The sequence below is a fragment of the Myxine glutinosa genome, chromosome 1 (assembly GCF_964187855.1).
Source record: "Myxine glutinosa chromosome 1, kmMyxGlut1.1, whole genome shotgun sequence".
Lineage (NCBI taxonomy): Eukaryota > Metazoa > Chordata > Myxini > Myxiniformes > Myxinidae > Myxine > Myxine glutinosa.
In genome coordinates this window covers 73698507-73726122 of record NC_136261.1, presented here as the reverse complement: position 1 = coordinate 73726122, position 27616 = coordinate 73698507, and the positions used below count along the sequence as shown (strand labels likewise).

The following is a 27616-nucleotide window of genomic DNA, read 5'->3' as shown; positions in this document are numbered from 1 at the left end:
CGATGCGCAGGGATACGGTGTACCTATTCTAAATCGGGGTACACACCGTGATCATTCATCCCAGCAAGCTGGTACTCAATTTGCCGACCTCGGAAGGATGACAGGCTGAGTCAACCCCCCTGGCGTTAATTCAGCGATCGATCGGGATTCGAACCCAGGATCCTAGGATCCCAAGCTGGCACCCTAACCGCTAAGCCAACACCAGGCAACACCTTGACCTCTCCAAACACATGAAAGATCATGATATAATATCTAAACGATCTGAACGTTGTATATAATTCATAATCGGTCGTTTTATGTTTATCTTCCCTGATCAGAGTGGTTTGTTGTTGCACTTGACTAAGACTCGTGATTCCTTGTGATTGCAGAGGCGTAGCTTGGCTCCGAGCCAGGTAGCGAAGCGAGGTTTGGATTTGTCACCTCCCGGGTCTCCTTTCTTGCCAGACAAGGACCGCAAGCATGCAAGTTTAACTGTACCCATACATTCGGCAAGACACTGCCCATTCTTTATTTTAAAACTCTTGAAGTAGATTGCTGTAACCTGGAATGTATGCTGGACGGGTAATTTGTCTGGGAGCTGGCATTACTGTGACACCTGAGACCCTGAGGGGGGAATGAGAAATCGGAGGATGTGAGTGGGATCCACGCATTATTGAGATGGTTTTGGTTTTCCGGAATGACCACAGAAGAAATTCCAGTGGGACATAACGATTTGTGTATATTGTTACCGTTCTACCGTTACGGTTCTACGGTTGTCATGGGGACCGCAAGGCTAACCCCCACTCTAGCATGGAAAATGGCCTTAAAATGCATGTTGTTGTTGTTGTTACGGTTCTACGATTGGGGCCCAGGAGAACGCACATCCATGCACGTAGGTTGCCAAGTTTAGTTATTTTATTATTAAATGTTTTAGATAGCCCCAATCCTTTTGCACAGTGGGAAAACGGGAGATATGCTTTTGCAAAGGCTCTGGAGAGGTCTTCTTCTTCCTCCTTCCATTTCACTGCCACGATCACCATCTCCCATAACCTGGAATCCACAGACCATATAGGTTGGTAACCATTGCACATTGTAGACACTTTTTATTTTGTCTTCTCTCTCCAGACACAGCTCCAATTTGGTTCCTTGACCTCTCCAAACACATTTGAGACATTAACGTTCCTTGTACTACTTGTATCTATATAAATTCACCATTCACAGTTTCTTTGGTCACCCATATTTTTCACCACACATGGACACCTTTATTAATCTCCCGCACCTCACACGGACACCTTTATTAATCTCCCGCACCTCACACGAACCACGCACCACAAGGAAGGAAAGAAGTCATAGCATTTGAACGGAATTTGGCGTGAAGCAATGAGGGAAGGAAATCTACTGAAGAAGATCCACAGAACGTGGCACGGATGATTGACAGGAGAGCGGGGTGGAGAATCTGGAAGCACACCAATAAAGATGCTCTGTGCGGGAACAGGCTCCGCCCCGCTTAAGCATGTATACAAGGCCGAATGCAAGTGCTGTTCGCTGCTTTAGAACCGAGCCAGAGATCTGCTGTGGGGGGAGGAGGATTGCTTGCCTGTGATCTGAGGAGAAACCCGCATTTCTCTGAGGGAAGAACCATTGCCCTGATGGAGTGGCCCTTGTTGTGCTTGGTGTGAAGCACCGGTGAGGGTGGAAGGCGGGAGTAGGGCACGCATGCCGTCATCGGAGAAGCCTGCGTTGCCTTGAGAGAGCGACCCATGTTGTGCTGGGTGCGAGGTGCTGTGCATGTGGTGAAAGGCAGGCAGGCCAAGCAGAGATATCTGGTGGAGGACGAGGCTGCACTACTAACTACACTGCACCATGATACCACATTGACCTTCCCTCCCCTTCACCCTGTACCCAAGCATATCAGGACCGATACTCGTCCGTCGACGGTGCCTAAAGTGAGATCAGGGGCTGCCCCCCACGGCCCAAATCGATTCTCCCCTTCTTATCTTCCTATCTACCTTCATCAGAGTGTGATTCTGCTGGGCCAATGTTACGTTTGTAGATAATCATGGAAGACTGGAGAGGGGATTTAAGTGTTGAGTAAGTCTTTTGTGGTTGTGGTTTCTTTTATTATTCCTTGTGCTTGAAAATTATAATTGTTGTAATTGCTTTCTTTTTCACCATGCTGTGTAAATGTGTTGCTTTATTGTTCTTTGTAAATGTGTTGTGTATCTTCTGTGCTTGTTGCAAAACTGGTAAACAGTGTGTGTACTAGTTATAAGTTATATCAGGGACGTTCTACTCCAACCAATTGGCTCCACAACATTAGCCGGTACATAAACGGCAGTTCGCTCGGCTGCCCCAGATTAGATAAGATGAGGCAAGTAAGAATCGAGTGCATGATTCCTGGTTAGGTTTGCCCCATCACCCCCAGGTAAACGGTGTCAGACAGAGGACCCTGGGAGATATGGTCATCTGATTGGCTTTTGTGGTTGATTAGCAACCTGCCAGACCGCGGAGTTATCCACAACTGTTGGCATCAAAACTGGGAGTTTGGGGGGAGATGTCCCCTGCTTGTAGACCCCGAAACCCGGATCCATAACAATATAATGGGTATAATTGTGCCTTCAGTCAGGCCTGTAGTACCCGAAACGCGGCACCTCCGAGACCCGGCACCACTTGAGACCCGGCACCTCTTGAGACCCGGCACCATACGTTCCTGGGTGCTCTATACCATACACCTGCCACCTTACACCCCATGGGCACCCAACGCCCCCGTGACTTTGGACTCAGCGCGACTTCATTTCTGGTGTCTGTATCTGTATTTTCTGGCACACAGTAAAGAATGTCTGGTTTTATGCTTTTTGGTCCAGGTTGTTGGTTTGCATATCACAGTTTGTAGAGATGATAAATTGGCCAATGCGGACAAGTGGAGTATAGATTTGTAATCTCATTTAAGCTGCAGCAGCCACCATTTCCTTAAAGGGTGAATTTTGTATGACAAGTAAATTTGAGTCATAAAAATACAATCTATGTCAACTCTCAAGTAGTTCCTCCAGCCCATACATTTTTACCCTAACCTCTAGCTTTACGTAAGCCAAAGATATCTTGACTCTCCGGTGGTCGTAAATTACCTGGTTTTGACACTGCACGTTGTCAGGTTGCAAAACGCATCAAGCAGAATACGACGACGCATGACCCTCAGCAGGTGTTTCTTTCTCAATTCCGCAAGCCCCTCACTCCTGTTGGAAATGAGCAGCAGTGTCCTGATGGAGAGGCCCACGTAAGCTTTCTTCAGTGGTACTTATTGCAATCGCATTTTCATTTTATTGTCCACGTTTTGATTACACCATTCACTCTCATCTTGCGCTCATGCTGTTTCAGGAAGCCTTCATCCGAACTATTTTGGCCAAACCCTTCAAGGTTCCTATACCCAACTATATGGGTAGGCAAAAAGGGTGTCGGGGGGGCGGGGAGGATTGGAGGCGGTGATTTTGGATGGGTGACGGTTGAACCTGCTTTTTGGTGATCATTGAATTTCACGTTTATTTGTTGATTTCTTTCCAGGACCCTTAGGGCTGAAGGCCCTGGGTATTCGAAGGCAAGGTGGTCGCAGGCCGCTTTACGACCCATTCGAGGAGAACGCACTGGTGCTTTACACTCCACCAGTGCTCAGTGCTCACGAGACTCTTAAAGTGGATAAGTGAGTCGTTACGTTGTGCCTCAAAATGCCATGTGATCACGTTTAAACGGAGCGACAGAAATTTCCTTAACTTGTTGCAAATTAGTGTGAAGAGATTGCTTCGCGTCGATGGTAGATATCTTTACAAAGTGAAAAGTCCATCTTTATGTTTCTGCTCTGCACTACTACCTCAAATATATAAAATCGTGGATTATAAGCTTTCATTGCTCATTAGCATTTTGTTTTTTAAAAACTAAGATATTATATATATATATATATATATATATATATATATATATATATATATATATATATATATATATAATATATTTTTTGTACACTGCTCCTTTCACATCCCATCTCCAGGTGCTGCATGACGTCATTGCCGGGCACCGACGGAGGCCCGGCAATGACGCGCGCTGAAAGCGAGTACTGTTTTCACTCCGGTTTCTTTCTTGTTACCCTCGCCTGAGGAGAGCATATTGCATTTGAGTCGGTTTGTTTGTTTGTTAATTGCCGGAATCTTTTCCGGCAAGTATGTTGATCGGTTGGTTTGTCTGTCTGTCTGTCTGTCTGTTTGTCTGTGCGCAGCACTACGTCTACACCGTTGCACGTAGAATCGCCAAACTTTACACACATATTTGTCTTGCCTTGGAATAGACTGTGCCCAATTGATGACGTCATCGGCCACGTGGTTTGGCCGCCATCTTGGAAAAACTTTGCATCTCCATATCTCCGAAAGTGCTGAATAGAAAAAATTGAGACATGGCTCATTGTAAAGAGCTCGCCATGTGGAATAACATATGTTAATGATGATGTCATAGGTGCCCCCATTAAGACATAATTTCGTTCAGTCCGAACATATCGTCGAACCTGTCATATATCACAATTGCCATGCTCTTCCTTTACGTTTTTCATTCAGTGTGAAACATAAACAAAGCAATTGTTAAAATGACCATCAAATATCGAAAGCATCGGCGTTACGTCTCTTCCAATGACACAGTACTTCTAGGCCCGGCAGGAAGGGTCATGTTATTTACCCAACCCTTGTGGGGTATATAGATTACAGTCGCTCAGTTCTGTAAGTAAAGCTTACCTCAGGGATGTCGGGATTCCTCCAAATTTCTTTGTTTAATGTTATAAACGGCGTTAGCGACTGTTTAAAAAGCTAATCATATGTGTTTGTGGTTTATAATAATTTAGATTATTAGATTCCGCTGTTAGATTCTGGTCTTGTTACCCTCGCCAGAGGAGAGGGTATTGCATTTGAGTCCGTTTTTTTACTTGCAAAATCGAAGATTTTTTCAAGTATATTGGTCGGTTGTGTTTGTTATTCTGTTTGTTTGTTTGTTTGTCACTGGCTTACAGGTCACAATTCCAAACCGATCGTCACGAAACTTCACCAAGCTGTAGAAGTCGTCACAATTGAGATTTTGAGGTCAAAGATCAAAGGTCATCTGGAGGTCAAACTTCCAAAATCATAAATTTTCATCCGATTGACTTGACAATAGAACAGCATTTGCATATTGCCTCACTGAATTGGGAAACCAGCTATTTTTGAGGTCAAAAGGTCAAAGGTAAACTTCAGATCAAACTTCTATAATCATCAATTTTCATCTGATTGACTTGAAAATTTAACAGCATTTGCATATTGCCTCACTGATTTGGGAAACCAACTATTTTTGAGGTGAAAAGGATCAAGGTGAAACTTCTAAAATCATCAATTTTCATTTGCAAAATCGTCACTTTTCATCCTATTGACCCAAGCTTTGATCGAGATCGTCAATTTTAATTTGGATGAAATGGACAATTTGATGGATCAATGGCATCCTTTTTTGGGGGGGAGGGGAGGGTGGATTTTGCAAGTATCGTGCTCTGCATGACGTCTTCTTGTTTTCTTGTTTGTCCGGGTGATATCTCAGCCATCCTTTGAGCTAGGAAGCTGAAATTTTGGCACAATAGTGAGCAAGTGCTTTGGCAAAAACGGTAAAGGCTGTTTTTGATTTATTGATTAATCAATCGATGGATTAGTTATTTAATTATTATCGATTAATTAAGTACTTATTTATTTCCTTTCTCATCTGGGCAATATCTCAGGCACCTTTTGAGCCAGGAAGCTGATATTTGGACATGACAATGACCAAGTGATTTGGCTGTAAAGGCTAATTTTGATTTATTGTACACCTCTCCCTCCAAATACAGTCTCTATGAGCTGCACGGCGGTATTGGCAGGCGCCGAAGGCGCCCCGGCAATGCCGCGATGGAGGATATTTCTTTATTTGGCATGGGGGCGGTGTACTTTGAATGTATCCGTGCTTGGTTGTTGTACACCGCTCCTTTCCTATGCCACCTCCAGGCATTGCAAATCGTCATTGCCGGGCACCGAAGGGGGCTCGGCAGTGACGCACGCTGAAAGAGAGTACTCAGTTTTCACTCTGGTTTCTTGTTTGTTTTCTTGTTTGTTTTCTTTCTTGTTTTCTTGGTTGTCCGGGCGATATCTCAGCCATCCTTTGAGCTAGGAAGCTGAAATTTCGGCACAGTAGTGAGCAAGTCCTTTGTCAAATACGGTATTTTTTGTTTTTTGAATAATCAATTAATTGAGGAGTTATTTAATTATTAGCGTTTAATTAAGTACTTATTTAATTAATTAAATTTCATTTCTCTTCTGACCATTATTAACTCAGGCACCTTTTGAGTTAGGAAGCTGATATTTGGACATGCCAATGACCAGGTGATTTGGCTGCAAAGGATATTTTTGATTTATTAATTAATCAATTAATCGATTAATTATTTAATTATTCGATTAATGACAAAAAAATTTTTTTTTTTAAAGTTACAGATTCTGATGAAATAGTGGTAGTTTATGTGTTCTCTGACCAAATTGATTAATAATTTAATTTTTTTATGATTATTATTTATTTATTTTCATTATTAATCATTTATTTATTTTCTTTCTCATTTGGCCAATATCTCAGGCACCTTTTGAGCTGGGAAGCTAATATTTGGACATGAGTGACCAAGTGATGTGGCTATCAAGGATATTTTTGATTTATTGATTAATCATTTCATCTATTAATTATTTATTGATTAATCGATTAATTATTTATTGAGTAATCAATTAATTATTTAATTTTTTATAAATGACTTATTTAATTAAATTTCTAAAAGATACATCTTCGGATGAAGCACTAGTGGTTTAGTTATGCGATTAGCCAATTGATTATGAAAATATTTTGTGATAATCTTTTATTGATTTTAATTATACAATTAATCAATCAATTAGTGTACACCTCTCCCTCCCAATGCAGCCTCAATGAGCTGCACTGCGGTATTGCCGGGCGCCAGAGGCGCCCCGGCAATGCCGCGCTGCAGCATATTTAATTATTTGGCATGGGGCGGTGTACTTTGAATGTATGTGTACTTGTTTGTTTTCTTGTTTGTCCGGGTGATATCTCAGCCATCCTTTGAGCTAGGAAGCTGAAATTTCGGCACAATAGTGAGCAAGTACTTTGTCAAAAACGGTATTTTTTGTTTTTGATTAATTAATTGATTAGTTACTTCATTATTATCGATTAATTAAGTACTTATTTATTTCCTTTCTCTTCTAGGCAGTAACATCTCAGGCACCTTTTGAGCTAGGAAGCTGATATTTGGACATGACAGTGACCAAGTGATTTAGCTTTAAAGGCTATTTTTGATTTATTGATTGTTCAATTAATCGATTAATTATTTAATTATTCGATTAATGCTTTCATTAATTGTTTTTTTTAAAGTTACAGATTCGGATCAAACGGTGATGGTTTAGGTATTCTATTAGCCAATTGATTAATTATTTAATTATTTTATGATTATTATTTATTTATTTTCATTATTAATCATTTATTTATTTTCTTTCTCATCTGGACAATATCTCAGGCACCTTTTGAGCTAGGAAACTGATATTTGGACATGACAGTGACCAAGTGATGTGGCTATAAAGGATATTTTTGATTTCTTGATTAATCAATTCATCGATTAATTACTTATTGATTAATCAATTCATTCTTTTTTTCTTTTTGATTAATCACTTGTCTAATTAATTTTCAAAAAGTTACAGCTTCAGATGAAGCACTGGTGGTTTTGGTATGCTATTAGTATTAGCCAATTGATTAAGACACCGATAATGGCACACGCGATGACTATGTGTGCAGTATCGATATCCGTAATTGGCACAGGCTGATATCTGTATCGGTAATCTGTACAGGATTGATAAAGCAAACCCAATTCATATAAAATAAGCAATTGCTTTCGAAACAGCTGTGATGACAAAGGAAAATGCGATCGCTCGTACGCTGCTGGGGTTAAAAGTTAAAACCTTTTGTACCTACTTCCTGGCCAAGTATAGCTTGATGTCATACGTACCAGGTGTACCTCAGTGCATCAAAGTGTCGATTAAATTAATTTTTTTACATTTGAAAGGTGGGCTGACATTATTCTGGGCCCCCGAGCAAAAGGGGCACATTTCACATACAGTCTTTAACAGTCCCATTTTATAACTCAGTTATGAAAAAGTTTTATAGTGTTGGGATGTAAAAAATGTTGTTTGTCACTTCTTATTTCCTATGTTGCCATTCTGTAACTGGGATTCCTTCATGTGGCATATGCATAGAGCATTGGCTGGCTTGAACAAGTTTGTGCAAGGGCGTATTATTCCACCTATGCCGAGCAAAGGGAGGCCAAGGCCATTTATTCCTGCTATGTTAAATACCCAGCATTCCATGCCTGCCGGAAACGGATTTTTTGGAATGCCGGCCGCATGTTCCATCTAATCTTCATGTAACTTTGTACGAAACTAGGTTTTACTATGTGCTCTGTGCACCTCCTTTCCCAAGCATAAGCGCATTTATGCTTGTCAATAGAGATGGTTCGAGCCCAAATTTTCTGAGCCCGGACCGGGAAAAAAAAACACAACAACGGGAAAAGGCAAGAATCCCAAATCGATTTCTGTAATTTTCCAGTAATTCTTGGGAAACTATTTACAGGTAAGAAACACTAGTTTGGGCTCTATTTGTTTGAAAATTTTTCTCAGCTCAAGCTCGAGAAAATTAGGCTGCACCATTTTAATCTCTATCATACGATGTGTGTCAGTGGTGTGGCACAATAGACAACCGAGAAGATAATGGGCATGAAAATATTATCTTGAACTTCGTGTCAACCCGAACTTTCAGTACAGTCCTTTTACATCTCATTCGCACAAAGGCCTCAGCCAACGTTGCACAACATGGTCAAGGATGATTGTGGACCTACATTACCTGGTATATAAAAAAAATTCTGTAATTAAATTCTGCATTATTATTCACCCAATTTCAAGACTTGCTCACTTCATGGTACTTTACTAAGGAAACAGTCAGTCGTATGTAATTGGTGCTTCTAAAAGTGCCCTTTCTGTATTTTAAACATGGCGATGTTCAGTTCAAAAAAAACCTCACTATCACCACTACTCCTCAAACCCCAAAGATAAAACCACCAATTGTGGTGACTGCTTTGCAAACCTCAACAATGGACATCAGGAAGCTGAACTTGCAAGAGAGTCTACTCTTAAAATAAGTTCTGGGCTCATAAAAAATTTTTGCGCTCTTAAGTTATTGTTAGTGCGGTACTGCAAACAGTTTTGTTATTAGCTTGTCTGACACTGGTATGGAATAAGCAGTGAAAATAAAAAATACTTTTTATCTTAACGCCATGATCATCATCAACATACCATACTCTTTACAGAGTGAAGTGGTGCTGAAGTACTCTTGGCACTGGTTATGCTGGGTTCTTTGATTAAATGTTGAATGGTTTTGTTACGCTGAGTGATTTACCGTTGCCTTCACAGCAGTCAGTCAGAGTAGGAATTAGTAGTTTGTTCTGGGTACTGATGATAACTCACCTACCATTCTTGAAAAAACTTTGGGATCTTTAATGTCCACAAACAACCAGGGCTGGCAGGATAGCTTGGAGGGGAGGGGTATGATGAGGGGGGGGGGGGAGATGAAGGGAGGGGGGAGATGAAGGGTGGGTAGGTGAGGGGGAGAGGAGAGGAGAGGAGAGGAGAAAGGGGGTGGGGAGGGAGAAAGGAGTGGGGGAGAACGAAGCCTCGCTATACTGTACACTGAGGGAGTGGTGGTGCTAGGATGGGAGTGGGAGGGAGAGTAGGAGGAGGGGGGAGAGAGGGTAGGAAGGAGATAGGAGGAGAGAGGGGATGGAGAAAGGAGGAGAGGAGAGCGAAGCATTATAATATAATATCATGTAATGATGCTATATTGTACACTCCGGGAGGGAAGGGTGTTCTGAGGATGGGAGGGGGAGGGATGAGGTGTGGTGGAAAGAGAGGGGGGAGAGGTAGAGAGGGGAGGGAGAGGAGAGAACATGCCCACGGCTTGTGCTCCTCAGGCATCATTGTTAATCCAACGCAGGTGAACGACATGGAGTAGGAGGGATCTTCTTCATCTTCTCTTTAGGTTTTATGGCATTTTCAGAGCCATGAGGCTCTATATACATCATGCGCCCAAACATAACAGCGGTGAACGAAGAAATCTTTTGGTAATCAATAGCTGAGTTTCTTCGTAATACTTTGCTGAGTTTTAAGAAGAAGAATTGTCAGTGGATGAGTTTCTCTGCAATGCTTTCCAAGGTTAAAGAAGAAGATTTATCAGAAGCAAAGTTTCTTCATAATCTAATGTTTTCCGAGTTTGAATAAAAAGTTTCGTTGAGTTTAAAGAATATCTGGGTTTGAAGTATGTTGCCATACTTTGAAGTTTGAAGTATGTTGCCAAAAACGCAGGGAATAATAAAATTTATATTGTTTTTTTATGTTGATGTTTTTGCAATCTCATGAGTGGCTGAGTTTCTCCATCATACTTTGAAGAAGAAGAAGCACTCATGCTTTGTTCACACTGTTTCTTCGTATTCAGTTTGTTTACAATTACAATAATGAAATTATGACAAATAGGAATAAAGTTGAAGTATTTTGCAACTTGAAAAAAACAACCTATCCTATGGAGGTGTGAGTTAAGACAACAGTGCAGAATGAGGAGAACAGCCTTGCTTACATAAATATACCAAGTTATAAGAATCGGTAATGTGAAAATTTTCACATAAGGTATCACTCCAGATTTCGATACTTATTAAATGCATGGGATCCAATCCTAAAATCCGAATCCAGATTTGGATTATATGCTTTATTTAGTCTGTGAGAGTAGATTGTGTTTCTAAGCCAAGGCACGTTTCACTTGGCCGAAACAAAATGGTGGCTTAAGAACAGAGCGACGTCACAAAGGGTTGACCAAGATGGCACACCACCATTTTGGTAAGGCTTATTTTGGTATTTTTTGTTATGAGCATCCCGTTGTGTTCAAAAAGCATGTTTAAACACACCCAAACACCCAGTTTCATTCATGAACCTCCTTGGAGTTTGAGGAGTATGCATGCAAAGTTTGGGGCCGCTAAGTTTTATGGTTTTGGTGTTATGGAGGAGACACTTACGGTCTGTGACCATTATTCTCTCTCTGGTGCGGCTTCTTCCTCTGCCCACCCCCCCCCCCCCCCCCAATCCGGCTGGCATTCCAAAAAATCCGTTAATGGCAGGCATGGAATGCTGGGTATTTAAAATAGCAGGAGGAGGGCTCATGGCGGAGTGCCTTTTCATGTGATGTAGAGCTTCCAGCTGCAATCTCTCCACCCGAAGTTTATGCCTGATCAAACCCCTGCGGCCACCTCTCTACCTGAAGGTTGCCTTTGATCGAACTCTTGCTGCTGTATCTCTGCATTGGGGCCTACTGCTGGACCTGCCTTGGGGCCTGCATTGGGGCCGACTGCTGGGCCTGCATTGGGGCTTACCGCTGGGCCTGCATTGGGGCCTACCGCTGGGCCTGCATTGGGGCCTACCGCTGGGCCTGCATTGGGGCCTACCGCTGGGCCTGCATTGGGGCCTACCGCTGGGCCTGCATTGGGGCCTACCGCTGGGCCTGCATTGGGGCCTACCGCTGGGCCTGCATTGGGGCCTACCGCTGGGCCTGCATTGGGGCCTACCGCTGGGCCTGCATTGGGGCCTACTGCTGGGCCTGCATTGGGGCCTACTGTGGGGCCTGCCTTGAATGCCATGCTTATTCAAACTCTCGCTGCGGCTCCTCCAGTTCGGATCCCCGACCTTGCCGTGAGTCGATACGGGAGGATACAGTACTGCTTACATCCTCATCGTCTGGGTCACATCCTCATTGTCTGGGTCTCTCCTCTCCTGATATCTTCAGGACCACCAGACTGTAGGTCCTCCATTGGGACTGGCCAGATTCCGAGGGGTTCCCTCAGGTAGCCCTGGCCCTTTACACGAGCAGCACCCTCCAGCCCTGGCTGCCTACTCCTTCACCCTCATGCGGACCGAATCTGGTTTTTCCCTCTCTTCTTCCTTCTTTGTTTCCTCTTTCTTTATGTATAGGAATAGATTTCCGATTGTTATAACCTATAAATAAAGCTGGTTTGATCGCATACTTCGCTTGGTGTGCTTCAGGCCCTAACAACACACATGTACAGTCACGTGAAAAAATAAGTACACCCCATGTAAAGTTTTGACTTTTTCAACATATTTCAACATACAGCTATTTGATCTTCATTTCAACAATATTGATAGATAAAAGTGATATAATATAACAAATATCATGAAACATTTACATTTTGTAGTCCATTGTATAATTTAAATAAACATAAATGCAAATTTCGCATGTGGAAAAAGTAAGTACACCCTTGGCTCTAATAGGTGGTATTGCCCCCTTTGGCAGAAACAACCTCAAGTAGGAGTTTCTTATAACTGTCTACCAGTCTCTGACATCGACTGGGAGAAATGTTTGCCCACTCCTCCATGCAGAATTCTTTCAGCTGTGCGATGTTTGAGGGGTTTCTTGCATGCACTGCTTGTTTCAAAATCCCCCCACAACATCTCGATGGGATTTAGATCCGGGCTTTGACTTGGCCATTCCAGAACCCTCCATTTCTTTCTTTTCAGCCATTCCTTGGTGGATTTACTGGTATGTTTAGAGTCATTGCCATGTTGCAAGGTCCACCTTCGGTTGAGCTTCAACTTTCCGACAGATGGCCTCACATTATCCTCAAGCACCCTCTGCTACAATGAAGAATTCATCGTGGATTCTATGATGGTGAGCTGCCCAGGCCCTGATGCAGCAAAGCTGCCCCAAACCATAATATTTCCACCACCATGCTTTACAGTTGGTATCAGGTTCTTGTGGTCAAATGCTGTCCTTTGTTTTCGCCAAACATGTCTTCTGGTACTGTGGCCAAATAGCTCTACCTTTGACTCATCTGTCCAGAGCACATTGTTCCAGAAGTGATGGTCTTTGCCTCGGTGTTCATTGGCAAACTTTAGTCTTGCCCTGATGTTCTTTCTGGACAGCAAAGGTTTCCTCCTGGCACACCTCCCATGTAGATCAAATTTGTACAGCCTCTTTCGAATGGTAGACTCGTGCACTTTGACATCAACAGTGGCAAGAGCTACCTGTAGGTCCCATGATGACATTCTGGGGTTCTTAGAGACTTCTTTCAGCATCTTGCGGTCTGCTCTCGGGCTGAACTTGCTGGGGCGGCCTGGCCTGAACAACTTGGCAATTGTTTGGAATCTTCTCCTCTTGCAGATGCTCTTCCGGACAGTCGAATGATTGATTTCAAATTGTTTGGAGATCTTTTTAAATCCCTTCCCAGACTCGTAGGCATCTATAACCTTCTTTCTGAAGGCCTCAGAGAGCTCTTTTGATCTAGGCATGGTGACGCCGCACACTTCAACAACAAAGAGCAAATCAAACCAAATGTCTGAGGTTTAAATAAGACAGGTTCCTCCAAGATCCTCTCCAACGATGTTCTAATCATTTGCACCTGAGCTGCTGCACCTGATTCTAATTTTAGGTATTTGAAGTAGTGATAAATGTAGGGGTGTACTTACTTTTTCCACATGCGAAATTTGCATTTATGTTTATTTAAATTATACAATGGACTACAAAATGTAAATGTTTCATGATATTTGTTATATTATATCAACTTTATCTATCAATATTGTTGAAATGAAGATCAAATAGCTGTATGTTGAAATATGTTGAAAAAGTCAAAACTTTAAATGGGGTGTACTTACTTTTTCACATGACTGTATATATGCATACTGACACACATAAACACACACATACTGATACACACACACACATGGACACACACTGCCTTTTATTTTTATGCAGGGTCATTTTTTATTTGAGAACCCTAAATATTTCCCATACACTAAAAACTATATCAGTTGGGAATATAATATTTTGCGTAAATGTAGCCTAATGTTACAGAATGACGTGACACGAACAGTGAGCTTGTTGTGCTAAACGTCTCGGGGATTTCTCCGGGCTTGATTCCATTCTTTCCCGCACATCATCCACTTTCTCTGGTGTAACTGGCACATGTGCTTTTTACCTTTCACACAGCCTGTATCTCTGAACTGCTTCACCAGTTTCCATGTCACTGATTTTTAAGGTTTCGTTCGACCACCAAAGCGACTTTTAAATGCAATTTGACATTCCCTAAAGGATGCATTCTTGATGTAATGTTCGACAAGAAAGACGCGTCTTCCACAGTGAGCGCCATGTTGTGACTGAGTGAAAAACGTTAAACGTTAAATTATTTAGGGTTCTCAAATAAAAAAGAATCACCCTGTAGATATATACGGTAAGTATGAATAATTAAAAAACTTTTGTAACCAATTCTATATACTGTACTGTACTTGTATATGAAAAGAAACCTTTTTGAACACCATTCCCCCATTATGTTATGCGAGTATTATTTATTTTTAGTGTTATGCTTTTTTCCCCGAAAGTAAAAAGTGTCAGAGCAGGTTATTTTACTTTGCTTCCTTTGATATCCCTAATGTGTGTCTGAAGGATTCTCTCCAGGCGCTTGTTATTTTAGCTGTTGAAGGTTAAGGGTGTCTGTGCTGTCTGTACAGGGAGGGGAGGGGAGGGGAACGGGGGGGAGGGGATAAGAGTGGGAGGGGGAGGGGGAGAGGGAGAAGAGGGGGGGATGGGGCGGGTAAGGGGTGGGAGGGGGGAGGGAGGAGGGGAGGAGGGGGGAAGGGGGGGAAGGGGAGGAGGGAGGGGGGAGGGGAGGGGGGGAGGGGAGGGTTAACTGACTCTTCCCTGCCGATGACTGCTGTTGCTAATGAGCAAGCCTCTCACATTGAGTTTTTCCATCAGTCCTTCATCTCCTTCCTTTGAGGTGAAAACCCCATGTCTGCGTGCACGATTGATATGAACACCTTAACCCCCTCGCCTCCCACCCCGTTTGACAATTAGGCCATTTCTCACAAATACAGTGAATCTTATTTTTGATCGTGCCCTGTGTACTTCTTGAAGCGTGCTGTGGCTGCGCCCGGCTGTGATGCTGACTCTAAACCCTGCTGTTTCTGTAGGGACTCTCAGCCAGTGCACGTGGTCGTCGATCCTATGCTGACCAAGGTTTTGAGGCCTCATCAGCGGGAGGTGAGTCTGGCCTTGTGCGAAGGCGTACCTTCTCCATGAGCGACCCTTTTAACACAGGAGCAAAAAGACGTCGCTCTTTGTCCATATTCTGACTGGTGTTTCATTTTGTTTTGATTTGTGGCAGAGGACCTGCTTTGTACTCCACATTCGTGTGTATTAGACAGGACAATGCAAAAATGTTTTTTTTCTTTTTTTTTCTTTTTGCTTTATTATCGCTGAGGTCATGCATGCTGTTGGTGTCTTCTAGCTGAAAGTTTAATACAGCGCTGAGTATCAAGTTGAAAGAGAGAAAGTTCAATATCCAAAAGTATTTCAAACTTGCATATAAATAATACAAACTCTACCAGCTCAGATATCCTTCCCATGATTTGCATCATTCATTCATTCATTCATTCCTGTTATCGTGTGTGTGCTTGAGTACTTTAGTGACTGCCATAATGTTTGCTGTGCGGACTATTTTAATTATTTAAAGATTGCTGGAGATGCAATCGAAACTGCATACAGAAACTGTATTGTAGGATCGAGACACACACACACACACACACACACACACACACACACACACACACACACACACACACACACACGCACCAAATGTCAGAACAGTTGTATACACAAAGGCACAACAAACTTCAATATTCCAGTCCCAGAAACCTCTTGGAAACATGAACCAAAAGCGATAATTGAGAACAAAGAAATAACGCTCACATACGACCTGATGATCTCAATAAGCGTGAAAATGGACACAACAAAGCATTGCGACCGTATATAGTCCAGTACTTGGGTATAAAAAAACGGCATTGCTAATTGAGATGTCAGTCCCCAGTGATTTTGGCCTAAACAACGCAGAAATCATGAAAATGACCAAATACCAAGACCTAAAAATGAAGTGTAAAGTTTTTGGAATCTGAAGAGTGCCAAAACTGTACCAGTGATTATTGGAGCAACAGGAATGATGAAGAAGAATCTTATAGAGATCTTTAAAACAATCCCTGGGAATATTAATAAAAACAATCCACAGTTGGAATCTGTTTGGGTCTCTGATGAATGAACGAAGATGGTCTCTGATAAACTGTACCAGTTGGAAGATGGTCTCTGATAAACAAAACTGAGAACAAGAAAATTTCACAGCTTGGTCCATGAATCGTGACCCTCCTTTCCCCAACCCCCATAACCAAAATTGAGGTGGATACTTCAGGACCTGATAGAACTCCCTTCCACATTCTGAGAACTGCATATGGAGATAACAGTGTACACACACACACACACACACTGTCATTTATTATTACAGAATTTGGGTTTTAGGCCATGGACATACTGATCAACCCTGATTATAAGTTACACTACTGAGATAAATGTGTCAGAAATGAATTGACAAGCTTTGCAAAACACTTATGTTTGTTAGACAACTGTTCACACACTGGATTATACTTGTATTTGCACTCCAAGGGTGTGAAGTTCCTGTGGGAATGCGTATCAGGACGGCGCTTGGAGGGATCATACGGCTGCATCATGGCCGATGAGATGGGCCTTGGCAAGACACTGCAGTGCATTACTCTCATGTGGACGCTACTTCGTCAGGGACCTGACGCGAGGTTGGAGGTCACATGTCTGTCAGTCTGTCTGCCTGTACTATACTAATGCGTTTTTATCTGTTGGTCAGAAAATTGGACAAAATGCTTGCATTGGTATCAAAGAAGCGAGCTTTTCAATTTGTGGCATTTGGTAGATGATGCCAAGTAAATGACAGAGTTAACAATGTTTTCTTTGAACCCAGATGTGTCCCATATACTTCTAAAGAGTGACATTTCCTTCATTCTATGCATTTTGTAGCACGAGGTTTTGACATCACAAATGTGTCCATGTAACAGGCCAGACATTGAGAAGACAGTTGTCGTAGCCCCGTCCAGCTTGGTGAAGAATTGGGCCAACGAAGTGGCCAAGTGGCTGGGTGGTCGCGTGGCCACACTGGCTATTGACGGAGGCTCCAAGGACACAATCGACAGTGATCTGGGTTTGTGAATCCCTCGCCCTTCTGAATTATTTCTGCAGTACAGGCCTTTTCGGACCCACTATTTGTTCCCACTTAGCTACGCAACCTATCAATGACCATTGAGTATTAATTTGGTAGTTTTCTAATCCTAGGAAGAACAATTGATTTTCAGCTCTGTCGCTGAGGGTGGGCGGAGGTTATGTTTTCGACCCCTGATTGTCTGTTTTCTGTGAGCAATATTTCTCAAAAAGTTATTGACGGATTTGGACAAAACCTGGTGGACAGGTTGGGTATGTGACAAGAGCAAGGTGAACCCAAACCCTCAGACCACCTCGATGCTAATCTGCCTTTTGATACCCGACAAAATCGATATGGTGTGTTTTCCCGATTTGCGATTTTTAAAGTAATTTTGTGATTAAAGTCGAAATGTTCTTCTTCACGCTTAGCTGTGACGTCGCACTCAGAAGTCGACGACCATATTCCTACTGTCTACGGGTTATATTGCGGTACGATTTAACCCAGACTGCAAATAATTTTTGATTTTCCACAAATATGCCTCATCGATGCCTCATCGATGCGTCATTGGTGCTTGTAGTAATACAAACCGAGATGGTTTCATGCTACACCAATGGCAGAAAGACACTAGGTTTGCCAGAAATTGGATGAGGTTTGTTTGAAATACCCGAGTTAGGATCGGGCCTACAAAATGTTAGTTTTTGCGCTCGGAACATTTTACACATCTAGATCTTGTGGTTATCCACCATGATTGAGAGAGGATGGCATCCCCACGATTAAGCGGAAGAAACAGCCAGAACTCGAAACTGTAAGACAATCTCCACACAGATACCAGCACATGCACTTTCTCTTCCTGTTGTCGTTGCCCGGCTGTTACCACAAGAGCACCTGAAAATAATTATCAATTATCAACACAAATTCTGCAAGTCAAATGAACCACCATTTATTTATAGTGGAGAGAAATATTGTAACTGTTCTGGGAACCTGCTCCCGGGTGAGCCACATCCAAGCGTGTAGGTTCCCGAGTCAGTTGTCACATTAATAATTGTGCCTAGCCCCATCCATAGTTTATGGAAGACGGGAAATATGTGGTGTGAGGGTTATGGAGAGGGTTCTTCCTCCTCAATTTTCTGCTTGCGCCTCCTTCCTCAACTCGCAAGCCACAGCCCATATAAAGTGGTTAATTGTGCATTTTAGACACAGTATTTAATTCGGTTTCTCCTCTTCCGAAGCCCAGTTAGACATGATCAATTCAGTTTCACCATCTTTCCAGACACATTTGAGACATTAGCGACACATATACCAAGTCCCATTCACTTTATACCTCCCCTGTTTTAACCAACCTTACATACACCACATGCAACCACCTTTATTAACCACCGCACCTCACACAAACCACAGCTCATAAATAGAAATTGAGCCACAACCTCCTGCATGTTTGAACGCGGTTGATGAGAAAACGCAGCGAGCGGTACAACCCATTGTAAGGAGCAACTGCCGTGCATGCAAGGAAACAGTCAAAAGTCGCTTGACAGGGGAAGGGGGGGGCGGTGCCTCATAAACGCACCAATCAAGATGCACTGTCAAGGATCGGAGGTCATGATACAAACTTTGCTTCCAAAGGATCCACCTCTGAACTTTGACCCCGCAAGTCTCCACCCTAGCCAAGGAAAGGTAACACGTATAGTAGCAAGGACCCTGCCAGGTTTGGTGGGATCAATCGGTGTTCATGGTTGATGAGCAACCCACCGGACCGCAGAGTTATCTGTGGCTTGTAACCTCAGGGCCAGGAATTTGAGAGGAGTCCAAAAAAATCTAAATTGTGGTTCCCATCGTGGTAAACCCCAAAACCGGCGCCGTGACGGTGTGTATATGTATGCATCATCTACTCCTTCAAGAGAATTTGACCGAGGAAGATAAAACTTTCAGGCCCTGCCCCCCTCCTATCCCCCAGCACGGAAACGATGGTGGGACACGACACGACACGGCACGACCACAGACACAAATGGTGTCCCGCAAAAGTATGAAACGGAACGATCCTGTAACATACAGGTGACCATGTCAGCCTGTGACAGTGTGACGAAGCATTCGTCACCCATTTTGTCGGCGGTATCCGAGTATAGTGCAGCAGATAAACACAAAAATTGTGCATTTTATGAGAAAAGCATGACATTTTTAACATAGTGCATACCATAAGGTTTATTTTCAGATGTGGAGGGAAGTCAGATTTGACCTTTGAGAACCGTGAGAGGTCAAATCCAAAATGGCCACCAGTCCACCGAGTCTAATGTTCAAACGCGCTTAATTTTGGAACCAAATAGTGTAGAAAAACATTACAGGTGTCATTTCCAACTAAATTGGGGATGCCCAGAGGTGAATGATGCTTTCAATGAACTCCTAGGCATGCCAAGTGAGGTCAGTGAAGGCTCAATGTTACTGCTAGAGCGATTTGTGGTGCTGATGTACGATAGAACCAGTGAGAGCACGGAAGTGAATGATGCCAGGAAACAGCTCTTCACACCGAAGTGTAGAACTCTAGAGAACATTCCTCCAACCCAGGCAACACTCAAGCAGCACATCAAGCGCACTTGCTACCAGGCCAACTGTTGTAACCAGGCATTGGTCATGGATCCAGAGATGCCAGACCCACCTGACTGGGGCTGGACAAAAGAGACAACTGGGTGGCAGCCTCTTTGGACCACTCTTCCTGAAGCATCAAAATCGTGCCATGAATTGATCGACTGTGGCTGCAGGAAAGGGTGCACTGGACGCTGCAAGTGTGCCAAAGCTGCATTCAAGTGCACTGCACTGTGCTTCTGTTCTGGAGACTGTTAGATTTAGATCATTACCAATTTTCATCATTGCACTTGATTTAATGTAAGCTTTGGTGGACATACTTGGTTAACTACAGTTATTTTTTCAGAGGTTATTGCATCATTCCTTGCAGTGTAAACACTTTTTTTTCATCATTTCTGGTCTTTGGGTGTTCTGTACCTATCCCTGTACCTGAAAAAATAAAGTTTTAAAAGTTCAAATGAACTTTTTCCAAAAGCAGTTCCAACTGCAGTATCATAAAAATAGATATTTAACGTAATTTGACCTTGACCGTGACCTAAATGCATGTCCTTGAGTTCTGGCGATCTCAAAAGTATCACCAAATGAATGGGCATCCCCAATTTCGTTGGAAATGACACCTATAAGCACGTTTGAACATTAGACCCGGTGGACTGGTGGCCATTTTGGATTTGACCTCTCACGGTCCTCAGAGGTCAAATCTGACTTCCCTCCACATCTGAAAATAAACCTTATGGTATATACTAACTATGCTAGAAATTTCATGCTTTTCTCAAAAAATGCACAATTTGTTAAAATATGAGAGCTTATCCGCTGTACTAGTATGCCTGGGCGGTGTCGGCTGTCAGGTGATGATGGGTATTTCGGCTGGAGTAATATAACTGATTTATCAATTGTTACAAAATCCTTTATAAACCGTCAATTGAACGGAAAAATAAAACCTACCAGTCTGTAGTGTACATACGATCGGCGTTTTCATCTTCACTAACACTTTCATTGTCACCATGTTTGTCTGAATCACTCGCATAAGACTCGAAACTATACGGTTCCATAATCCGTCGCCCCCCCCCCCCCACCCCCCACCACCCTTGAAAGTGTTTCCATTACTAATTTTGTTTCCAATAGCGTCTTCAAAATCCCACTTATCAGTTTCAACATACTGAGAACCTTCAGAGTTGCTAATGATGGTGAATTCAATATCGGAATCTCAGCTCGAAATATACTGTTTCTCTATGTAAACCACCATTTGGATCAAGGTGGGTTCTGTGTGTGACGTCACTGGCGAAAATAGACACTTTGGAGCTTTTTTCAGCACTTTGTGATTGGCAAAAAAAAACCATTAAAAAACCCCTTCAAATTTGACTGTGATTAATGATTTTCAATGGTTTTCATAAAAAAAGAAATATGCATTGGGGTTCCCCTTTCGGGTACGAATGCAGATCCAGCCTATCGGTGGGCCACAAAACGTAAACTGTTCTGCTTGGTAGAGGTATGCGCTCTGCCAGGTGCTGTTCTAGTCCCTAATGGCCTAATGTATTGGGAATGAGGCACTGGGTGCAATCAATATGGATCCCATTTCTGATTTATTTTGTTTGTGCTTCCTTCTCTCTAGCAAGATTCATGGCGCAACACGGATCTCGAACTATGCAGCCAATACTTATCGTGTCGTATGAGACGTTCCGGCTGCACGCGGACACGCTGCATCGCGGTGTCATCGGCCTCGTAATTTGTGATGAGGTGAGGATGTACCTGGTCCTTTAAAATTGCAGTCAAAGCAATCTTTATAGGATTGATTGTTTTGGGGCGGTATGACAGCAAATTGACAACTACTGCCATTCATGCATCTCAGCTCATTTATTCAAGTAATGATACTGAGGCACACCATGAGACCTTGTTTGATTCCTAAGGTGCCATCTATATCATTATTTCTAGGGGGTAGGGAGAGTTTCCAATTTTTACAAGCTGGGAAAGCTTTTCCCGGTGGGGTTTTAGAGATGTTGGGTATTGAAAAGCGATGGAGTTATTGGCCTCATATTGGTTACCTTTTGCCTGTGGGTCGGGGCAGCACTGACTTACTCCACATCCCAAAATACACTTTATAGTGGCGTTTGGCCTCAAACGACCTTCGAGACCAACAACTGGCAACTGAAAACCTTGCCCCGGTTCTGAAATATCTAGACCCAAAATTTGGGGCTTCTACGTGCTATGATTCGGCCGTGAAAGAGTACCAAACAAATGCACAAACACTTGAAATTATTTGTAAAATGTAAGCAAAAATGGCATAATATTTCATTGCATATTCCTCATACATTCCTATTTCGGAATAAATGTATGGCCTTGAACTGGGGAAGGGCCGCAAATTGGCCATGCCTGTGGTGCCGTGTCTTAGCCAACCTTGTGAAATGATGGTTGAACCTGTGCAACTTGCTGTCTGGTTTTACCCTCACTTCTTGTTGTCTGAGCCATACAACTCCAAGCAACAAAGTAAAACGAAGTTAAATTGCTGACAGGTGAAGTTCATTATTCCATTCCACAGCAATGTTTCAAAAACAGAAAGCTTGTGCCATGCTTTGTTGGATTAATCAATCATCCTGGCCACCATCGAGGGCATGAAGCCAGCTCGCCGATGAATACCTAGAAAGTACTCGAGGCTCTTCTGACAGCTTTGCGACAAAGAACTATGGTGGATAAGAAGATATAGTGGATTGCATGCAATCTTGACAGATCAGTTATGCGTCCTTGAAGGCTGAGCTACTTGGGTCAATATTATAAAGGACTAGCGAGGTACATGTGCTACACACGGGAGGTTTTGCAAAAAAAAAAGTTTTGAGAAATTTTATGAAAACTCCCACCCACTTGAGGACACGCGCAGCCTGCAGTGGGCCCTATATGTACACAAAGTGGAGTGCCTGAGCCCTTTCAGAAGGCAGGTGTTAATGCATTTACATTGACATTGAAATGGTGTGGGGATGTGGGGGAGGTTGGGGCTTTGGAATTGGATCCTCGCTGCATTATAAAACTTTGTGGTATTTTTGTGAAACCACAAACGAAATAGTAAAGTTGTAAGAAGAAAATGACAGTGGCGAAATGGGGGCTGTTCAAGCTTGACATGGGGCAAAGCATTTCTTAATCTCTCTGGCTATGCTTTGAAACAACTTGCCCTCACTTCCTGGTAGGCAACCCCATTTCTCAAAGCTTATTCCATGAAGCCTGCAACAAGTGTGTCTCCACTCACAGGAGAGCCAGAAAACAGCATCTGGCCAACCTCAAAAATGAACTTTCAAACTTGTCTCCATCCTCCTAAAACCCAGTGGTGCCTTAAGTCTGTCTCCGCAGTATGCTCCTTTTCATGCCTTCCCTCTCTTTGACTCCGCTTGTGAGAAGGCTGAATATCTCAATTCTGTGTTTGCTTCCAAAGCTTGTTCCCAACCCCGCTCTCTCTCTCTCTCTCTCTCTCTGTACCCACCATACCTAGTCATACCCAACTGCTCCTGGATTCTGTATTTTTTGCACCTGAGAAGGAGGTTTCTGGCAAACCTCAACTCTGATTCTGCAACTGTACTGGACAGAATCAGCTAATAACCTGCTTTGCTGCTCTTGCATATCCTTTCTGCCATTTTCACCCTATCATTTGCCCTCGGTCATCTTCCCTCAGCTTGGAGATCAGCCAACATCACTGCATTACATAAACAAGGTGCAAAAACGGATCCCCTTAACTGCAGACATATTAGCTTATTACTTCCAATGATCAGTAAGGTCATGGAATCAATCATCGCAGTGGACATACAAATCATTCCTTTTCTCCAACGACCTCATCTCAGATCATCAGTTTGGATTTAGACCAGGTTACTCTACTTTGGACATGCAGCTCTTACTCTCCCAACAATGGAGGGAAGCCCTCAATATCAGAAATGACATCAGGTCCGTCTTGTTATGTGCTCCTTCCCGACCCCCTGGTCACGGTGCACCTCCAAGCCCCGAGAGGAGTCACGGCAGAAAAATGTGTTATTCTGTGTGTCAAAGATCAATGGAGAAGCCACCCCAATTGTTACTCACAAACAAATATTGTATTGAGATCACACAAGAATAACGGTACAACAACAATAGTATTCAAAAGTACAATCAATATGTCCTATGATGGTACCATCAGTTTTGCAATATATAGCTCACTGTGCTCCAAGTGAGTGTAACAAGAACATTCCCCAATGTCTCTTATTCCCGGCTCCAAGACGAAGTTGGTTCGCTCCAGCGATCGCTAGAACGATGTCCAAATGACCAGAATCCCGTGCGGATGGCCAGAGCCCTCACACAGCCGAAGCTGTACAAAGGCGCCCTCAAGGCGACTGGGAAATCCAAAGGCGCCCTACAGGCGACCAAGAGATCACACCCTCGGGTATGTCGGGTATGAGAATTGTCGAAAAGAAACGAAACCGCGAGCGAAGCACAAATCTTGCGCGAGTCAAAATGGCCGACGACCCGGTCTCATGGTGCACGGCACGGCGATGATTCTCTCCTGAATCGATCGCAAAACCTGACATGCAGGTTGACCAGTCACAGCGATGACAACTCCGTCGTAGGAATTCCTCTCCCGGAAACCCGAAAGTTCGCGAGTGACTCTGGCTCGCCAACGTTCGCTTCAGAACCCGGAGCAACTCGGCTTTCTTGTCCAACTCATTCGCTGCGCCCTTTTTCTCTTCTTCTTCTTCGTCTTCCGGTTCCCGATCCGGTTTCATTTTTAAAACATTCCTTTTACCTTTTGACAATAATAATTGCTATTTCCCTCAAACAACAATAATAATAATAATAATAATACATGGAACCAGAAATGTCTCAAGTGGATGAAAGCCACCACAACGGAAGTGACGAATCCATAACAGTCTCTCTCGACATATCTCGCGCTTTTGATAGTCTGGAAAAGAATGACACAGCAAACGATATTTTATTTTTGATTATTTTTTTGCTTTCTTTATCAGTCATTGGAAAGCTCGTGTCAGACACTGTTGAGCACCCCAAAGCCTATATATCAAGTACGTATGTTGATCTTTAAATCAGGTCGGTTTAACTCTTATAGCGCTTGCTCACTTCCACCCTTGCAGACCTCAAACCAAAAATTTGGCCATTCATTTTGGTTTAAAAATGTAATTCCTCATTGGCCTCATTAAAAATTTGACTAATTTGGTTTTGGTGTTGATGCAATTGGTTGTTACATCTAGGATCTTGTGTTTTTTAAAATTTATTTATTTTTTGTTCCCAGGGACATCGACTCAAGAATTCTGACAACCAGACTTATCAGGCACTGGACAAGCTCAATGCAAAGCGACGCATTCTCATTTCAGGGACACCCATTCAGAACGATCTGCTGGAGTACTTCTCTTTGGTGCAATTTGTCAATGCAGGCATCCTGGGTGAGCATGGTCCCAGGGTGTGATGAATAAAACTGATATACAGTGCATTCAGAAAGTATTCAGACCCCTTCACTTTTTTCACATTTTGTTATGTTGCAGCCTTATGCTGAAATCGTTTAAATTCATTTTTTCCCTCATCAATCTACACTCAATACCCCAAAATGACAAAGAGAAAACAGGATTTTAGAAAGTTTTGCAAATTTATTAAAAAGAAAAAACTGAAATATCACATTGACATAAGTATTCATACCCTTTGCTATGACACTTGAAATTTAGCTCAGGTGCCTCCCATTTCTCTTGATCATCTTTGAGATGTTTCTTCACCTTGATTGGAGTCCACCTGTGGTAAATTCAATTGATTGGACATGATTTGGAAAGGCACACACCTGTCTATATAAGGTCTCACAATGCATATCAGAGCAAAAACCAAGCCATGAGGTCGAAGGAACTGCCTGCAGAGCTCAGAGACAGGATTGTGATGAGCTACAGATTTGGGGAAACCCACAAAAAAAAATTCTGCTTCATTGAAGGTTCGTTCCCAAGAGCACAGTGGCCTCCATAATTCTTAAATGGAAGAAGTTTGGAACAACCAGGACTCTTCCTAGAGCAGGCCACCCGTCCAAACTGAGCAATCGGAGGAGAAGGGCCTTGGTAATAGAGGTGACCAATAACCCGATGGTCACTCTGGCTGAGCTCCAGAGATCCTGTGTGGAGATGGGAGAAACTTCCAGAAGGACAACCATCACTGCAACACTCCACCGATCTGGGATTTATGGCAGAGTGGCAAGACGGAAGCCTCTCCTCAGTGAAAGACACATGAAAGCCCGCTTGGAGTTTGCAAAAAAGCACCGAAAGGTCTCTCAGACTGTGAGAAACAAGATTCTGTGGGCTTTCATGTGTCTTTCACTGAGGAGAGGCTTCCGTCTTGCCACTCTGCCTTAAATCCCAGATCGGTGGAGTGTTGCAGTGATGGTTGTCCTTCTGGAAGTTTCTTCCATCTCCACACAGGATCTCTGGAGCTCAGCCAAAGTGACCATCGGGTTCTTGGTCACGTCTATTGGCAAGGCCCTTCTCCCCCGATTGCTCAGTTTGGCCGGGCGGCCAACTCTAGGAAGAGTCCTGGTTGTTCCAAACTTCTTCCATTTAAGAATTATGGAGGCCACTGTGCTCTTGGGAACTTCAATGCAGCAGAAATTTTTTTGTAGGCTTCCCCAAATCTGTGCCTTGACACAATCCTGTCTCTGAGCTCTGCAGGCAGTTCCTTCGACCTCATGGCTTCGTTTTTGCTCTGATATGCATCGTCAGCTGTGAGACCTTATATAGACAGGTGTGTGCCTTTCCAAATCATGACCAATCAATTGAATTTACCACAGGTTGACTCCAATCAAGGTGTAGAAACATCTCAAAGATGATCAAGAGAAATGGGAGGCGCCTGAGCTAAATTTCAAGTGTCATAGCAAAGGGTCTGAATACTTATGTAAATGTGATATTTCAGTTTTTTCTTTTTAATAAATTTGCAAAACTTTCTAAAATCATGTTTTCTCTTTGTCATTATGGGGTATTGAGTGTAGATTGATGAGGGGAAAAATGAATTTAAATGATTTCAGCATAAGGCTGCAACATAACAAAATGTGAAAAAGTGAAGGGGTCTGAATACTTTCTGAATGCACTGTAATTGGTGATTCTTTTAACCTTTCTGTTCCTCTTCCGTACTCGCTCTTTCTTGCTCATTTAACAGCCAAGCACTTCATATGTTCGTCCTTGTATTTGTGCGTACTGTCGAGCTCTCGATCTTGAGTGTTTTGCAGGAACGGCACACGAGTTCAAAAAGAAGTTTGAAATCCCAATTTTGAGAGGCAGGGACGCGGATTCCACAGATGAAGCGAAGAAAAAGGGTGAAGAGAAACTGCTGGAGCTGACGGGCATCGTTAACAAGTACTGTACAAAGTCTGTTTGGAAATTCTCACCGTCATTGTCATTGTATTTCAATATTTATTTTGGTTCTAATGGTTATATATTTTGTGGAATTTTCAAAATAATGCCCAAGATATAATTCCATGGTGATCAAGCTATCGCTGATTATTGGACATATTTTGCTGCAAAAACCATCTATCGAGGAGGATGCAATTCCAACGCAACACTTATTGTGGGTGGGTGGGTAGAGTGTCATGGTGGTGTTGACAGGCCAAGCTTTTGATGTGCAGACAAGGTTAGAAAAGGTTATGTCACCCGATGCGTCTGTAGATGTGATGTTGTGTGTGGTTCTTTTTAACCACCTTTCCTGTGGTATTGCTCTATCTGCTCTCTCAGCAGTCTGACCCTCTCTAGCTCCTCTGGGATGCATGGGCTGTCTCTTCTAGTGACCCTTTCCTGGTTAAAGTCCCCAAATCCAGAATTCACCATGGTCAATCTATTTGTTGGGGAACGTTAAATCAAGGAA

At 43.0% G+C, this 27616-nt stretch overlaps 1 protein-coding gene across 2 annotated transcripts in view; it reads left to right on the top strand.

Annotated features, from left to right (window-relative positions):
• Window positions 1-27616, top strand: part of RAD54L (RAD54 like) — a 61198-nt gene that overhangs the window by 11768 nt on the left and 21814 nt on the right. The window contains exons 2-11 of one of the 2 annotated variants that reach the window (XM_068113222.2): window positions 369-461; window positions 3131-3253; window positions 3355-3415; window positions 3538-3673; window positions 15120-15189; window positions 16639-16784; window positions 17061-17203; window positions 21384-21508; window positions 25026-25176; window positions 26985-27111. In XM_068113222.2, the coding sequence (XP_067969323.2) occupies window positions 369-461; window positions 3131-3253; window positions 3355-3415; window positions 3538-3673; window positions 15120-15189; window positions 16639-16784; window positions 17061-17203; window positions 21384-21508; window positions 25026-25176; window positions 26985-27111 (1175 nt within the window). The remainder of the gene's footprint in view (window positions 1-368; window positions 462-3130; window positions 3254-3354; window positions 3416-3537; window positions 3674-15119; window positions 15190-16638; window positions 16785-17060; window positions 17204-21383; window positions 21509-25025; window positions 25177-26984; window positions 27112-27616) is intronic. The other variant, XM_068113231.2, reaches the window with a different exon arrangement.